We start from the raw sequence: 13,907 nt of genomic DNA, 5'->3' as shown, positions 1-13,907 counted from the left end.
ACCTGAAACAATGTACAAGTTATTTTAAACAAACAAAAAGCACCAGCACCATTAAACGATTGCCTAATTCGACCTAACTTGAGGACATTATCTTCATGATAAATCAAATGAGCGAACCGACAGAACTAGTATGAGCATCAAACCGGTGCATCAAATTACATAGCAATCAAGTTCAGTATTATATTCAAAATTCACCAACATTTTGCTTGCACTCAATCTAGTGAACACTAGGTGCTTGAGAAGAATATGGACTATTAGCTGAGGGAGAGGAAGAGGGAGAGGGGCTCAAATTCGGTGCAATATCTATGGCTTTTTCTTCAACTCTAACACTGACTCGTTGCCCCAATCTGCAGTAATTGGAAATATTACATATAAAATAGAACACCCCCTTTTCTGTAAGATCAACTACCGCTGGTCCATCCACGAAGGCCTTGAAGGGTTGATTTGTGCTGCAACTATCATATTCCCCTCTCGACACTTGGTTCACATCGTAAAAACCCGAATCGAAGTCGAAATCTGTGTGGAAATTAAAATGAAATAGAGAGAGATGTATCAAGCATGTCATTCCAATTTAAAGACGGAATTTTCATGTTTTAACTGTTTCAAATCCATGACATGAAATAGTTTCTTTTGTCGTAATGAATGTGAAATGCAAGAAAAATCAAGAATTACATAATTTGTCGCCAATCTGAAAGGACTGACAGGACGACCAATTGGTGTAGAAGCCATTTGCCGGCGGGATGGACCAAATTGAGTCGCCAACGATGTGTTGCAAACTATACGAACCATCCATCAACACAAGCAACAGTAGTGCGACTGTAAGAAAAATCCCACTTTGTTTTGCCATATTTTTTATGGTTGGAAGAAGAAGAGTATGTTTCATAGATGGCAGTTAAAAAGTTTGTAGGGTGCGTGACGGTTAAGGAGAAACCTCGTATACATTCTTTTAGATTATATTAGATTTTAGAATAACATATTGGTCTGAATCTTTAATTAGATCCCGTCTCTTTGAATTCTTTTTAAAAACCGGCCACGTATGAAAATTTAAAGAAATCGGATTTCATAAAATTTATGTATAATATATTCTATTTTATTAAAATTGAGAACATGATAGTAACATCTTAAGAAGAACACCAACTTTTTCTTATTGCACTTTTGTTTTTTGTTTTAAATTTCAACACACTTTTATTTTTATTTTTTTTATTTCACCAATTCAAATATCAATTTAGTCTCTCCATAATTTGTCAAATTTCACTTTAGTCCATCGATAATGATAAAAAAGACTGTATATACATGCATAGCGTGTGCAAAATAACTAGTTTTAATGAAGTGCAATGCGCCTTAAATATACCACTTGCATAAGAAATTATAATATATGAATTTCTAATAAATATGAAATTTGACCTGAAAAAATGAAAAATAATGGTAATTAATCGGCAAACCAGCTCAATGCACCGTTTCCCACCGAATCGTTTTCAAATAAAAGAAGGAAGCTCATATCTTTCTAGCCGTTAACGTCTACCACATTATCTCCTCTCTTGCATCCACACCCAACAAAATTTTGTTTCTTTTTAATCCTCAAACCTGTAAAATCCAATTTAAACTCTTGATCGTCCCTCGGATCCTGTTTCTCAATAGCTCAAAATCTTGAATCCCACCTCAGAATTCGCATATCTGAATCAGTAGAGGTGGACAAAAAATGAAAGGAGTGAAAGGGAAGCTGATGAAGAAATTTCAGACAGTCAAAGAAATTGGGTACTTGAAAACTGAGAGAATCCTTCAGGTAAATGTGTTAGATTATGGTTTTTATACATCCAGTTCGATTGAGGGTCCCGCGACTAGTTCGCCTTTGATGGCCATTCAGAAAAAACCTGTAAACCAACTATTTGATGACAAGTTTCAAGTTCAAGAACCTAATATCGTTGATGTACCAGAGCTTGTGAAAGGCCTTGATGATGATCAAGAATTGAAATTTCCGGCCGATAGTGATGATAAAGAAAATATCCGGCCGGAAATGAAGGAGAAAAACCTTGATGATTCGAAAGAAAATTCGTGGTCAATCAATACATGGAGGTCGAAAGATGAGATCTTGGAGGGTAATGAACTCCGGGAAATGGAGAGGGAAACGGTCCCTTTGTCAGAGATTGATGTGTCGTCTTTCAGGCGGCCAGATTTGGATTCGAGGACCCTTTTTGATCCCAAACTTCTTGCAGCTTTCGAGCAGGCGGTTATGGAAGTTAAGGCCCTAGAGGCAGAGAGGAGATCAAGAAATATGGTAAAAATCTTCCAAGAAAATGATGATACTGAACAACCCCCAATAAAATCCCGAAAATTGGAGGAAACCACCGATCCCCTACATGAATTTGATGAGAAGTGCCCACCAGGGGGGAGCGACTCAGTCGTTCTTTACACAACCGGCCTAAGAGGGGTACGAAAAACATTCGAGGACTGCCATAGGATCAGATCTTTGTTAGAAAATCTTAAAATCTTGTTCTTGGAGAGAGACATATCAATGCATTCGGAGTTTAAGGAAGAACTGTGGTTGATTTTGGGTACCAAAGAAGTTCCCCCAAGATTGTTTATAAAGGGAAGATACATAGGAGGAGCCGAAGAAGTGTTGTCATTGCATGAATTGGGGAAACTAAGGCCACTTTTTGAAGGGATTCCAATTGATAGGAGTGAAGGGCCTTGTGAAGGGTGTGGTGGGATAAGGTTCATTGTGTGTTTTAATTGCAATGGCAGCCACAAAATAATGGTCGAAGGAGGTTTTGAGGCAATAATTTGCTCGGAATGTAATGAGAATGGGGTGATTATATGCCCATTTTGTTGTTGAATTATTGTTCAAAATGTTGTTTATGTGTGCAGGGATGATATATTCTTTCATTTGTTAATAAAGGGTGTGGCTAATGTGACTTGGGAGATTTGACTTCCATTGTTGTGTACTATATTTTTTTGATTCATTTTAAATACATGTTAGAATCATATATTTATTTACCTAAATAGATTGTTGCAGATTACCTAAGTGATGCAATGCAATGCAATGCAATCCCTTGGCACAGTGGTAAAAGGTGAGACCCGAGATCTATATTGTAAGGCCCGAGATTTTATCATTTTAATCCGAGATTATTTGATTTATGAACTTTGGAATGATGAATTAGATTTCACGGTTTTTGTAATTAATTAGGATTGAAATGACACTAAAAAGCGATGTGAGGACCAAATCGCAAATAGTGAAGACTTCAAGGTTTAAAGTGCAATTATGGGATTTGAGGACACTTGTCTCCACCATAGAATGGGCTATATACACCTTGCATTTCCCTTCAATTTGACAGAAAGAAAACCGAGAGCTTCAGCACGAACCGAGCCCAATTCTCCGAGAAATCCCTTCAACTCTAGTTTTTGTGATTTGTGATTTCGTGTGATCCGTATATCAGAAATTAAATCCGGACACAGTACCATACTCCTCTCGTCGACAGCTACAACTGGACGTAAGTTGTACTGAGTTCTGTTATCAGTTGAAAATATGATGTTGTAGGAATTTGATATGATTTATATATGGTGTTCTGGATATGTTAGACATCGTAGAATTGAAGTCAGATCGAAGAACAGACTGATTATGAAATTGTTATGATTTTTTGATTATACCGATTGAAAATGGGACAGATTTGAATTATGAATTGATCATGGATTATATCAGATATGGGTTATGATTTGTAATTAATATCTGGTGATATTGTATTGACGGGAATATTGAGACTGTGCCGTTATGCCGTTAATTTGAATTGAATTTAGATTGATCAGATTCAGTATTGACTTGAGAATGGAATGTTGATATTATTATTCTCGATACGTCATTTCAGATTTACAGAGACAGTCTTGAATTCAGAACTTCTATTCTTCAGACCGAGACTACAAAAAGAAAGGTATAAGTCAATGTGGTATTTGGAGATCGACTTGAGTAGGACATACTTGAGTTTCCCTAAATCACATACTGATTGTTGTTAGATGCCTTGATTTGAATTGATATGCTTGTTTATATTGATTTATAGGAAGCATGTTATAGGCGAGTATTAGACGAGTAATCTTGTAACAGAAGTGCCGGATAGTGATGGAATCGTCATTGGCACATTGCACTCTGTTACAGGATAGTGTATTAGCGAAAGTGCTAAGGTTTGTGACGGATAGGTCAAGACACTGGATGTTGGTTATATCGATGTTGATTAGAATTGGAGTTTCTTCTATCACGGATATTCGATATGGAATGCCATCATCTGGAAACCGGGATCCCTAGACTAGGATTGAGTCTAGTCTGAGACGTGGAGTCACGAGTTTATTTACAGTTTTATATGGATTCATGTTTCAGATTTGACATTTATTCCTGATATTNTTTTATGACCCTAATTACTGGATTAATAAATTGATCCTAATGATGATTAAGAATTGATTAGCGTCCGGGTCCCCACATATATGGTCTTGAGTTCTAATCTCACTTGAGCAGCAGTTAAATTAGTTAAAAAATTCATTCATACTTGATGTATAAAAAAAATGTCGATTAATTTAACTCCACATCTTTTGTGACATGTAGTATTTTGTATACATTTTATGAAACTTTTTAGGATTAAAAAAAGAAAACGACATAAAGGATGAGTTTTGTAATATGTAATTCCTAAAAGCCTATTTAAAAATAGGCAAAAACTTGTGTGAGACGGTCTTACGGGTCGTATTTTGTGAGACAGATATCTTATTTGTGTCATCCATGAAAAATATTACTTTTTATGCTAAGAGTATTACTTTTTATCGTGAATATCGGTAGGGTTGACCCGTCTTATAGATAAAGATTCGTGAGACCGTCTCACAGGAGATTTACTCTTAAAAATATAGTCATGAACTCACACAACTATTAAAATTAAAATACTGACACATCTAAATTTATATATTTAGTTTTTTTTTTTTTTAGTTTCTGGATCTCGAAATTAAGATCTTATCTTAAATTTATTAAATTTGAAGTCAAATGGATTATAAGTACGAATTTACATCTTTAATTGGTTGGATGAGATGGGCTTTACTACGACAGATCGGGTCGGTTCAACCCAAACCCACCAATGAAGGAACACGAGGAATTGCCATGGTTTCAAAATTACTGACAGATAATAATCCACAATTCTTCTTACTTCCTTTCTCACGAGAAATCTGCTTCGCACTTCATTTCGTCAGAGTTACTGTGCACCAATTTTCAATCTGCTGCCTCGATTTATTCATATGTCCTTCAAACTCAGGTGCACCATTTTGTAATCCACATTATATGTTATCAAATGAAAAAATGAATGGCATTCACACAAAATTGTACAGCGTATATTTGATATACATCGCCACGAATTTATTCTCTCGCTTGTTACATCAGTGGGTTTCGTTATTTAGGTGATTTGATACACTGCATGACAGAATAGTGTGTGGTGCCAGCAGATACACCAAGAGTGGAAAACATCAAGGTGAAATCATGGAGTATGTTGTGTTTGATGGCGCTGAAGTAATGGTGGGTGACCCTCAGTTTCTTCAGAGAAAAATGTCTGCTGTTCGATTCTAGGGTTCAGCAAAGCTTCAGGTTTTGTCTTTTGTTTTTGGTCCAAATTTTAATAATTGTTTTTGGTGCGGATTTATTTGAGCCAGAATGTGAAGCTTATATGTTACATTGTTTGAATTGCATTTATAGAATAATTACGCTCAAAAGTTTGATTTTTTTCCATAGGAGAGGATGAGAGAGATATGTTGTGATGATGGTGGCAGAGAATCCAAAATTCATGCAAATATTATAGTAATTTTCTGAAGTAGATTAGTGTCTCTTGCAGAAGAACAGCGTTCCTGTCCTTATATTTTCTGCTGGCCTTGCGGATATAATTGAAGAGGTTGGTTATCTGAGTTTAGTTGTTTCTCATGATTCTGAATTTCTGTTGAGTTATATATTAGTATTTTATCAAGCTATATGCCTTGGAGAATTGGAGGTAGAAAACATTTCTATTTAGGGCTTATATTTGGTGGCTTCTTATCAGGTGCTGAGGCTGAAACTTCATAGGTCTTTTTATAATGTTAAAATTGTATCAAACCAAATGGTTTTCAATCAGAGCAGCAATCTTGTGTCATTTAAAGGTACTATTCTTGTTTTCACTAGAAGTATCCGTTGAAGTAACTTGTGTTGCCTCGATTACCTGTGATTAATTTTCTAATACTATATTAATGTCGTGTTTGGAGGTTTGTTGAACGACAAATAATCGAAAGTCAATGAATCTGAATGGACCACCGATTTTTTCTTCCTTGCTTAGAAAAAAATATCACTAAGGATAATCCTTTTTGGTTACAGGGAAAACAATCCATGTACTGAATAAGAACGAGCATGTGATTGATATGGCTGGACCTGTCCATGGTTAACTAGGTGATTCGAATGGAATGACAAATGATGCATCCTTTGTTAAATTGAGAACGAACGTGCTACTTCTGGATGATCACATTGGAGATTTGGGAATGTCTGATGGATTGAATTACAATACAAGAATATCTATGGGATTTGATTTGAAAATTTGATGGGTGTATTGCATCTTAAATTCAATTTTGCTTGGCAGGGAAATGTGTATGAGCTTTAGTTGGCAACAGTGCCTTCAGTTTTTGTTGTTATTAAGATTTTAATTTAATATGTCAATATATTTTTAACAGAAGTGATATGTCCATATTTTGCACGAGGGTGAAAATATTGATAAAATCACCGGTCGATAAGTTATGTTTCTAAATGATCTCATTTTTCATTTTAAACTTCTTCACTTGGATCTTATAATAAAGACTTTAAATATGTTTTTGTAATTAATGATTCTGTATATTATTGAGTGATTAAGACGTGTTGCAAAGGTGGAAAGAAATATGGGATTTCTTCAATGGAAACGTGGGATTTGATTTTTATTGATCATCTGATATATTTTTTTATACATCTAGGGATAACTCATAAGTATGTTATCAGTATTATCACAACCTAGCTCAGTATGATAGAATTTAGCATATGAGGATAAATAGGAATTTCATCCAGACTAGGACTGGGCATGGATCAATTAATCTTCATAGCACCTCTATAGAAGTTCAAGAAGTTGATTTTCTCACAAAAGTTTTGCATAAGTTGGATCTGAGTCCAATATTTGTGAGCTGGAATGATTGATGATATTTAATTTATCTAGGGATAATGCATGTCTATCTCTATATGTTGTAAATTGTACTCTGCAGACCAATGAATTTTATGAAAATGATATAGTTGAATTATTTGCTCTTAAGACTCTAAGCACTGTCCTATAAAAATAAGTCCACCTGTAATGGCATGCATACGTTTTGTTGCCAACAGTGCTCCAGTATTAGTTGTTTAATGAGAAATTCCCTGTTATTGTAACTTTCTCTTGTCATTTGTTATTTTTAGTAATGAATCATATATAACTGCAATTCTGAGACGCATTATTCAAACTATTTTAGACACATGACCTTATCAAGTAATTGTCGCAGGAATGACAAAATTGAGAGTTCTAGTGATACCTACTGCAAATCATTTGATGTGGTGTATATGGTGAGTACAAAACTTCTGATAACTTGCCCATTCGCTGCAGCAAATATTTACAGAATGGTTATCTCTACCACAATGATGGAAAAAGCTGATGTTTTATCCTAGTGGCTGCTGTGTCTATCACTGGGAAATATTTATGTTTCAGCTTAGTTGATATTGATTATTTTTGCCAGAGACAAGTGCGCATGTTCAGCTTGTCTCCTTGGATTTCACTTTTCAAATGTCAGAATCAAGCTTATGCATCTTATCCATGTGCTGGTGCAAACCCAAACAAATCTGCTCTTCGCAAAGAAATAATGGAAGAAAAACAATTCACCTTATCCTTCTGCAATGGGCATGAGCTATTGTTGTACAAAATAATCTCAAAGCCACGGAAAAGTCCATCTGTGAGATTTCTAAATACTACACCAGATGCACTTATTGTAATTTGATCTCGTGAATTCTGAGTTCAATGTCATATGAAAAAATAGCTACTAATGCACTTGGTGTCTCGAAGGAAAACAGTTTCTGGTAAAAAGATTAGAGGGGTTGATGGTGTGATTTAGTTATCAGTTAAGCATTTGATGAACATGTATCTTTTGCCATATGCCTATGGGGCAAGCATCTAAGTGCACGATACTCGTGATTTTTGAGTCGTTGCAACAGAAGATTTTACACCGTAGCTACAGATTTAAAATTATGCACTGGGTTATAGTATTAAAAAGATTTTTCAATTTCTAAAGTGGTTTGTTGTGCAGAATGATGCATCTGCGTGGGGAGTTGTGAAGCTTGCCTCTCAGCTTTGTTCACCTGTAAGTGATTGAAAGTTACGGGTCCCTTGCAAAATAACATGGCTCGAGTTGTTCCTTGTTTCCAAGGTGGGACGACTGTAACAGAGCTTGCACGTCCAAAGTAGTATTGTGTAAGCTATTTCAGTTGATGGCTTCTCGTCATTAGTACTGATTTTTTGGGTTCAGTTCTATATTTGCTAAATTAGAAATTCATACTGATAAAATTGGCTCAAATTTTGGATTCAAGAAATCACTGATTATTATATTATTATTTCATAAGTGAGATGCAGTCATCATCATTCTGTCATGATTGAATTGTTTATTTAGCGGCCTTGCTTAATTGAGTCGGATTTGGAAAGCTTTACTGCACTCTTTCTTTTCATTCTCGTTCATTAACTGATAGAAATATCAGTTTTTATCAGTTAATCCATCATATTTTTTCTTGACAGTGACAAAAAAATAGACGTACTAATAACTAACAAAATCCTTTTTGAATTATAGTTAGAAATTTTACAAGTTAAAATGTCACATCTATTCACCAAGAAAGGTTTATACTATAATATAATCTAAATTAGTGCCTGAGTTTTCATATGCGGCATCTGGTTCGAATGATATATCAACATATCATTAAACGCTTCGAATGATATATCATTAATGATATATAATATATCAATGATAATATATATGATTCTAATCAATTTTAGAATTTGAGTAAAAAGTGAAAATGAAACAAAGATAAATATGTTGTAATTCTATAAATATATATATTAAAAAATAAATTAATAAACGTTTGAACTTTTATTTAATTGAATTCTCTTGTTAAATATGAATTAACCAGATCGAGATCCAATTCAAATTCTAAGTCCATATAAACTTAGTGCTCAAGTTCAAATATAACAAGTGAGGAACATTCACCTTTGATTTAGTTCCTTAAACTAATCAAAAAACAAAAGAGAAGAAAATATATTTGTCAACTTTATCGTTTCATTATATTACAATGCAACTTTATAATTCATCAGGTTCAGTTGGTGCTAATGATAACATTACTGGTGATTCTGTTTTATGTATTGGCAAGCACCTAGTGAAATGGAATTCGATTTGCAGCCGATGATGAATGCTTGTCGATGCAACCAATCCCTTTTTCAGGTCATCTTCCAGCTCCCTGATCGGAATGGCAGCCAAGAAGCTCTTGATGTACTCCTTGCACGAATCTTTACCCACACATAGCACCGATGATTCGTCTTCGTCATTTCTCGGAGCGTCGTCATCATTTTGGGCTTTTTCATCAGATTTTCGAGCCTCGTTTTCAATCTGATGTATAGTTGTATCTTTATCAAACTTCAACATAAAGGCTTGGTTGCAACCCTCGAAAAGCCTCTCGCCTAGAGTGTCGATGATGTAGCAACAATTGTGTTCAATCTTCAGTACAAAGAAATGGTCGTTCCAACTGATGATATAGAGCAAGGGGTCGTTGGAGGAAGTTTCATTCTTTGAGGCACAAGTGCATATCTCATCCCATATGCTGTCAAACGTCATTGCCCCTTGGAGGAAATCAAACCCTTTGTCCTCTAGTCCATCCGGGTGGAAAAAACCGACAAAGGATTTTTCAGGTACGACGGAAAGTGGACGAACTTTAGCCTCGAGGACTGTCTCAAGGTCAAAATGCTTGTCGGGGAACCTTTCTCGATAAGTCTCGTTCTCACAGAGATTCCTCCACTCGAGCGAACCTTCACGGATCAGGCTGTCGAGCTGGGACTTAATCGGCATTTCATCTTGGTTGGACTGTAACCAGTTGGCAATCACAGCTACGAGTGCTGTGCATGCACTTTCACCAGATGCTCGTTCACTCCTCTGGTCGATTGAAGCAAAGAAAACTTGAGTTTTCAACTTCTTTAGTCCATCGCGGCTAAAAATCTCCTTATCCTCCCACACACCAACGGCAAAATTGTCATCTCCAAACACACAAGATGATGGCTGATCCGCGATTGAATCTTCTTCGGTTTTTTGTTTCTGTCACATTTATAGACAACATTTAAACATGAAATTGCCAACATTTTTCAAAGTTGGTATCTGTTGTTACGAGCAATCAAGATAAGTAAATGAATCGTGGAAAAAAACTACGATTCGTTGAGACGACATCAAGATGATCACGCGCGACTGAAAAAGAGCAAGGAAATGGATACAAACCTCAAAAGTGGTTTCATCCGAAGAGCCAATTTGCCGACGATCAAAATCAATATCATCTCCTCCTTCCTCTCCGTAATAATTTTTCAACAATGGCTCTCCTTTAATTTTAGGGGATCTGAAACTTAACTTCCTCTTCCTCCAGGGTAGAAGTCTGTTCTTGAAACCATGTGGCGGTGACTTATCTAGCTTTGATGCATCACTATCCCCGGAATACACTTGCCCCACATCTGAATTACGATGGCTAAAGTAGATCCAGTCCTCATCCTCACTACTGCTGGTGTTCGAGTATATGGAAACCCCAGCATGATTTGTATAGGCCAATGTTCCATAACTGAACGATTTTCGAGCAAAAGAGACTTCCTTTACTTCCTTAGTCTCCCTTTCATCAGAGTCATCGGATGATTCAGTTTCACGTGAGAAAGTAAACTCGGTGTCCTCGCTTTTAATTGAGCTCCTTCCATCACTGACTTCCTCTTCATGACCGGTCCTTTTACCTCTTTGTGCGAAAATCCCTTTAAAGGTATTTGCTTTTTTTGAACCTGTTCTAAGATCAGGTAACTCCTCTTTGTCCCGTGAAATGACCTCTCCATAACAAGGGGATCGTGGAAACGAAAAGATGGATCTCGAGGTCGATTCAGAAGTTTCATCGAGATTCTTCAATTCTAGAAGGAAAACTGACAGCTGCAATTATTTAAATGAACAAAGTCTTAGCCAAAATTAAGGTACAAAAAGAGTCATTTGAAAAAAAAACGAAAGATGACTAGTAGCTCACCGAAAGAGACGTGATACTGCAAACGGTGTCGCCGCATGTGGCCAGAGGAATGTTAAGTTCACTGCCATGTTTTGCAGCCGCAGTGGCAAAGTCAGCAAGGTTCAAAGATGCAGAGGCGAAAATAGGGGCCTTGTTATTTGAATTCTGTTTTGAACCCTGATTCAGGACATCATTCGTCAGCATTCTGATGCCATGAATTTTAACCAAAAATGGGCAGTCAAATTTTTAAACGTTTTCCAGTATTACCATCTCTTCCAATGGTTAAAAGTTCACATAGATATTATATTACAATACTCGAATCACAGCTATTATACAGACATTCGAAGTGAACAAAACAAAATATTTAAATTCATTGTATACTGTACTTAAACGAACATTTCACAATAAACATATTCTTCTTTGTTTTACTCGTCAATTCAACAGAATTTTTAGCCTGAAAAAACAGCAAAACTCAAGATAAAAATAATTTTCCACCAGAAGGGAAGAACACAGAAAGAAAAAAAAGATGTTAGTTCTTCAAATATGTTCATATATGACAACCTTTCAATGATCAGCTACCAAATATGTGTGAAAAATAAAGTTTTAAAAAGAGTGATCAGTAAGTTCTGAGAAGCATGGATCAGTTAGAATTTTCACCGCAGATCATCCTCTCAATCCCAAAACAAGTAATATATATAGGTAGAAAAATCAAACGTCTTTTCCTCTCTAAATGTGAAATTTTGGGAAAATGCATCATTTCTTGATTATAAGAACTAAGGTACATAATTCACCAGAAGTTCTATGCACAAGAAATTACACTGCTTCAATATAAAATACCACACCACAATAATAATTATAAAAAAAAAAAAAGGTCAAACCACATCACTTAACACCAAATAACCAAGAAAAAAACAATACCCATTGCCCAACTCACATTTAGAACTGTAACCGAAACCTCCCATGGATGAAAGACACCATCCTTGCAAATAGACAAATTGCAAACACTTTGAAACTCCTCATTCCATTCAACAACCCAATCTTCTTCTCTTAAAATCTCCTCCTTTGTGAAATTCCTCCTCACGCTTCTTCTCAATGAAGTCAAAACATTTCCCTTCGAACCTTTCCACTTTATTTCAACCGAAAATCTCGGAGCTGGAGGATCTTGTAGCTGAGATGATGATGATGACGATTTGAGACCTTTGAGTTGATGAACCGTGATATTGGCTACAAATTTCTTGGACGAGGCCTTCCAGTTAATCATCTTCACCACCATTTTTCTTCAAATCTTTTGGCTTTCACAATAAATATGACCAACAACAACAAATGAAAAAGACTCGATTTTTGCAGAGTTTTTTGCGAAATTGTGGGCTGGATGATCAAGAAAATGGATTTTTAAGAGATGGGACTCAATCTAAACAGGGAATATGAACGTTAGTTTGGATATATCGGAAGGAGATTCTATGCAAAGTGTGTAAGCATGCTCGTGTACACCACCACTTTCAAAGGAGAAAATAGAGATGCCGGCCTACGACACAAGGACCAACGCCTTTGCCAGGAAACTTTTAACATGAAAATGAGATGCATGTCAAACAATTATTAATTCAGATTGATTTTATTTATTTTTTTAACAGATAATTTGTTGTGTATTTAAGCGTCTTGATTAATATTTTCTATAATATATATCATTTTGATAGAAATATTAATTAATTTAATATAATATAAAATATATTTATTGTTCCATACCATTTCTAGATGAGATGATATTATAAAATAAAAACTATAAAATACATAAAAAGAAGAGTAGGTTTTTTGTGAGACGGCTCACAAATTTTTATCTGTGAAAAGGGTCAACCCTACCGATATTCACAATAAAAAGTAATACTCTTAGCATAAAAATTAATATTTTTCATAAATGACCCAAATAAGATATCCGTCTCACAAAATACGACTCGTGAGACCGTCACACACAAATTTTTGCCGAAAAGAAAACTCTTCCATTATTATATTATTAAATATAAGATTAACATGATTGTTACTTTTGTTATCTATAATATACCAATTTTTTCTCAAAATATCTTCTTAGAGATGACAATCTCTTTCGAAAACTTCCACTTTCATGATGACAAAAAACTTAGTGAATCTACACACAAAGTTTGATAAATAAAAAAAATTTATTACTTTACATATGATATATTATTGTCGAATTCGACCATTTTAACTAGATTATATTAGAATTACATTGCAAGAATATTATGTATAAAACATATTTTAATAATGAAGTATTGATGAAATACACCTTCTTTTTGACTTGCGAAAAGGAGTTGGGAATCTGGGAATGAATCACGCTACTTATTCCTTGTAAAATAAGAACAATTATTGAACCAGAAATTATTTGATTTTAAATACTACAAAATATTAATAAATACTATGCGATGCATGCCATATAATTTTTTGTTGTAAAAATTATATATTATTTTATTAGGGCATGATATTTATAGATTATTAATTTGATAAGATTTAATAATAATTTAAAATTTTAGATAAATTAGAGATAAGTCGGATAAAAAATCGAAAAAAATTGAGAGATAATATACAACTTACTAATAAACAC

The 13,907-nt window shown here is 34.9% G+C and overlaps 3 protein-coding genes and 1 long non-coding RNA gene across 7 annotated transcripts; 2 read left to right on the top strand and 2 right to left on the bottom strand.

Annotated features, from left to right (window-relative positions):
* Positions 1 to 125: 125 nt before the first annotated feature.
* LOC140983016 (uncharacterized) lies at positions 126 to 950 on the bottom strand. Its single transcript, XR_012176375.1, has 2 exons — positions 673 to 950; positions 126 to 516 (listed from the first exon to the last, which is right to left on the bottom strand). It is a non-coding gene; the product is annotated as an uncharacterized lncRNA (long non-coding RNA).
* A 490-nt stretch (positions 951 to 1,440) lies between these two features.
* On the top strand, positions 1,441 to 2,956 carry LOC140983462 (uncharacterized protein At3g28850-like). The gene has a single exon (XM_073450524.1). It carries the CDS (start codon positions 1,700 to 1,702, stop codon positions 2,831 to 2,833), a length of 1,134 nt encoding a protein of 377 aa, XP_073306625.1. The 5' UTR covers positions 1,441 to 1,699; the 3' UTR covers positions 2,834 to 2,956.
* Positions 2,957 to 5,114: 2,158 nt separating this feature from the next.
* Positions 5,115 to 8,742, top strand: LOC140983379 (uncharacterized). 3 transcript variants are annotated; one of them, XM_073450418.1, is made up of 7 exons: positions 5,115 to 5,276; positions 5,419 to 5,602; positions 5,847 to 5,903; positions 6,048 to 6,144; positions 6,356 to 7,591; positions 7,762 to 7,974; positions 8,326 to 8,742. In XM_073450418.1, the coding sequence occupies exons 5-7, from the start codon at positions 7,505 to 7,507 to the stop codon at positions 8,389 to 8,391; spliced, it is 366 nt and encodes a 121-aa protein (XP_073306519.1). In that variant the 5' UTR covers positions 5,115 to 5,276; positions 5,419 to 5,602; positions 5,847 to 5,903; positions 6,048 to 6,144; positions 6,356 to 7,504; the 3' UTR covers positions 8,392 to 8,742. The 3 variants fall into 3 exon arrangements, 2 of the variants coding, with proteins under 2 accessions (XP_073306519.1, XP_073306518.1); XM_073450417.1 differs by having other exon boundaries at positions 5,747 to 5,903; XR_012176419.1 differs by lacking the exon at positions 7,762 to 7,974 and having other exon boundaries at positions 5,747 to 5,903.
* Positions 8,743 to 9,203: 461 nt separating this feature from the next.
* LOC140983269 (uncharacterized) lies at positions 9,204 to 12,861 on the bottom strand. 2 transcript variants are annotated; one of them, XM_073450236.1, is made up of 4 exons: positions 12,231 to 12,861; positions 11,318 to 11,461; positions 10,546 to 11,226; positions 9,204 to 10,368 (listed from the first exon to the last, which is right to left on the bottom strand). In XM_073450236.1, the coding sequence occupies exons 1-4, from the start codon at positions 12,567 to 12,569 to the stop codon at positions 9,364 to 9,366; spliced, it is 2,169 nt and encodes a 722-aa protein (XP_073306337.1). In that variant the 5' UTR covers positions 12,570 to 12,861; the 3' UTR covers positions 9,204 to 9,363. The 2 variants fall into 2 exon arrangements, with proteins under 2 accessions (XP_073306337.1, XP_073306336.1); XM_073450235.1 differs by having other exon boundaries at positions 11,318 to 11,473; positions 12,231 to 12,860.
* Between the last annotated feature and the right edge of the window lie 1,046 nt (positions 12,862 to 13,907).

This window comes from Primulina huaijiensis, chromosome 8 (assembly GCF_012295235.1).
Source record: "Primulina huaijiensis isolate GDHJ02 chromosome 8, ASM1229523v2, whole genome shotgun sequence".
Lineage (NCBI taxonomy): Eukaryota > Viridiplantae > Streptophyta > Magnoliopsida > Lamiales > Gesneriaceae > Primulina > Primulina huaijiensis.
Note: the sequence above shows the minus strand (reverse complement) of the source record. Positions and strands in the feature narration are given on the sequence as shown.

What these genes read in the sequence shown, in the direction of transcription:
- LOC140983462 (XM_073450524.1), top strand. Translation starts at nt 1,700, where the DNA reads ATGAAAGGAGTGAAAGGGAAGCTGATGAAGAAATTTCAGACAGTCAAA.
- LOC140983379 (XM_073450418.1), top strand. Translation starts at nt 7,505, where the DNA reads ATGACCTTATCAAGTAATTGTCGCAGGAATGACAAAATTGAGAGTTCT. An exon ending in CATTTGATGTGGTGTATATG is followed by an intron (nt 7,592 to 7,761) that starts GTGAGTACAAAA and finishes TATTTTTGCCAG; the next exon opens with AGACAAGTGCGCATGTTCAG. An exon ending in AGCCACGGAAAAGTCCATCT is followed by an intron (nt 7,975 to 8,325) that starts GTGAGATTTCTA and finishes TTTGTTGTGCAG; the next exon opens with AATGATGCATCTGCGTGGGG.
- LOC140983269 (XM_073450235.1), bottom strand. Translation starts at nt 12,569, where the DNA reads ATGGTGGTGAAGATGATTAACTGGAAGGCCTCGTCCAAGAAATTTGTA. An exon ending in TTTCGGTTACAGTTCTAAAT is followed by an intron (nt 11,474 to 12,230) that starts GTGAGTTGGGCA and finishes GTCCTGAATCAG; the next exon opens with GGTTCAAAACAGAATTCAAA. An exon ending in CGGATGAAACCACTTTTGAG is followed by an intron (nt 10,369 to 10,545) that starts GTTTGTATCCAT and finishes TAAATGTGACAG; the next exon opens with AAACAAAAAACCGAAGAAGA.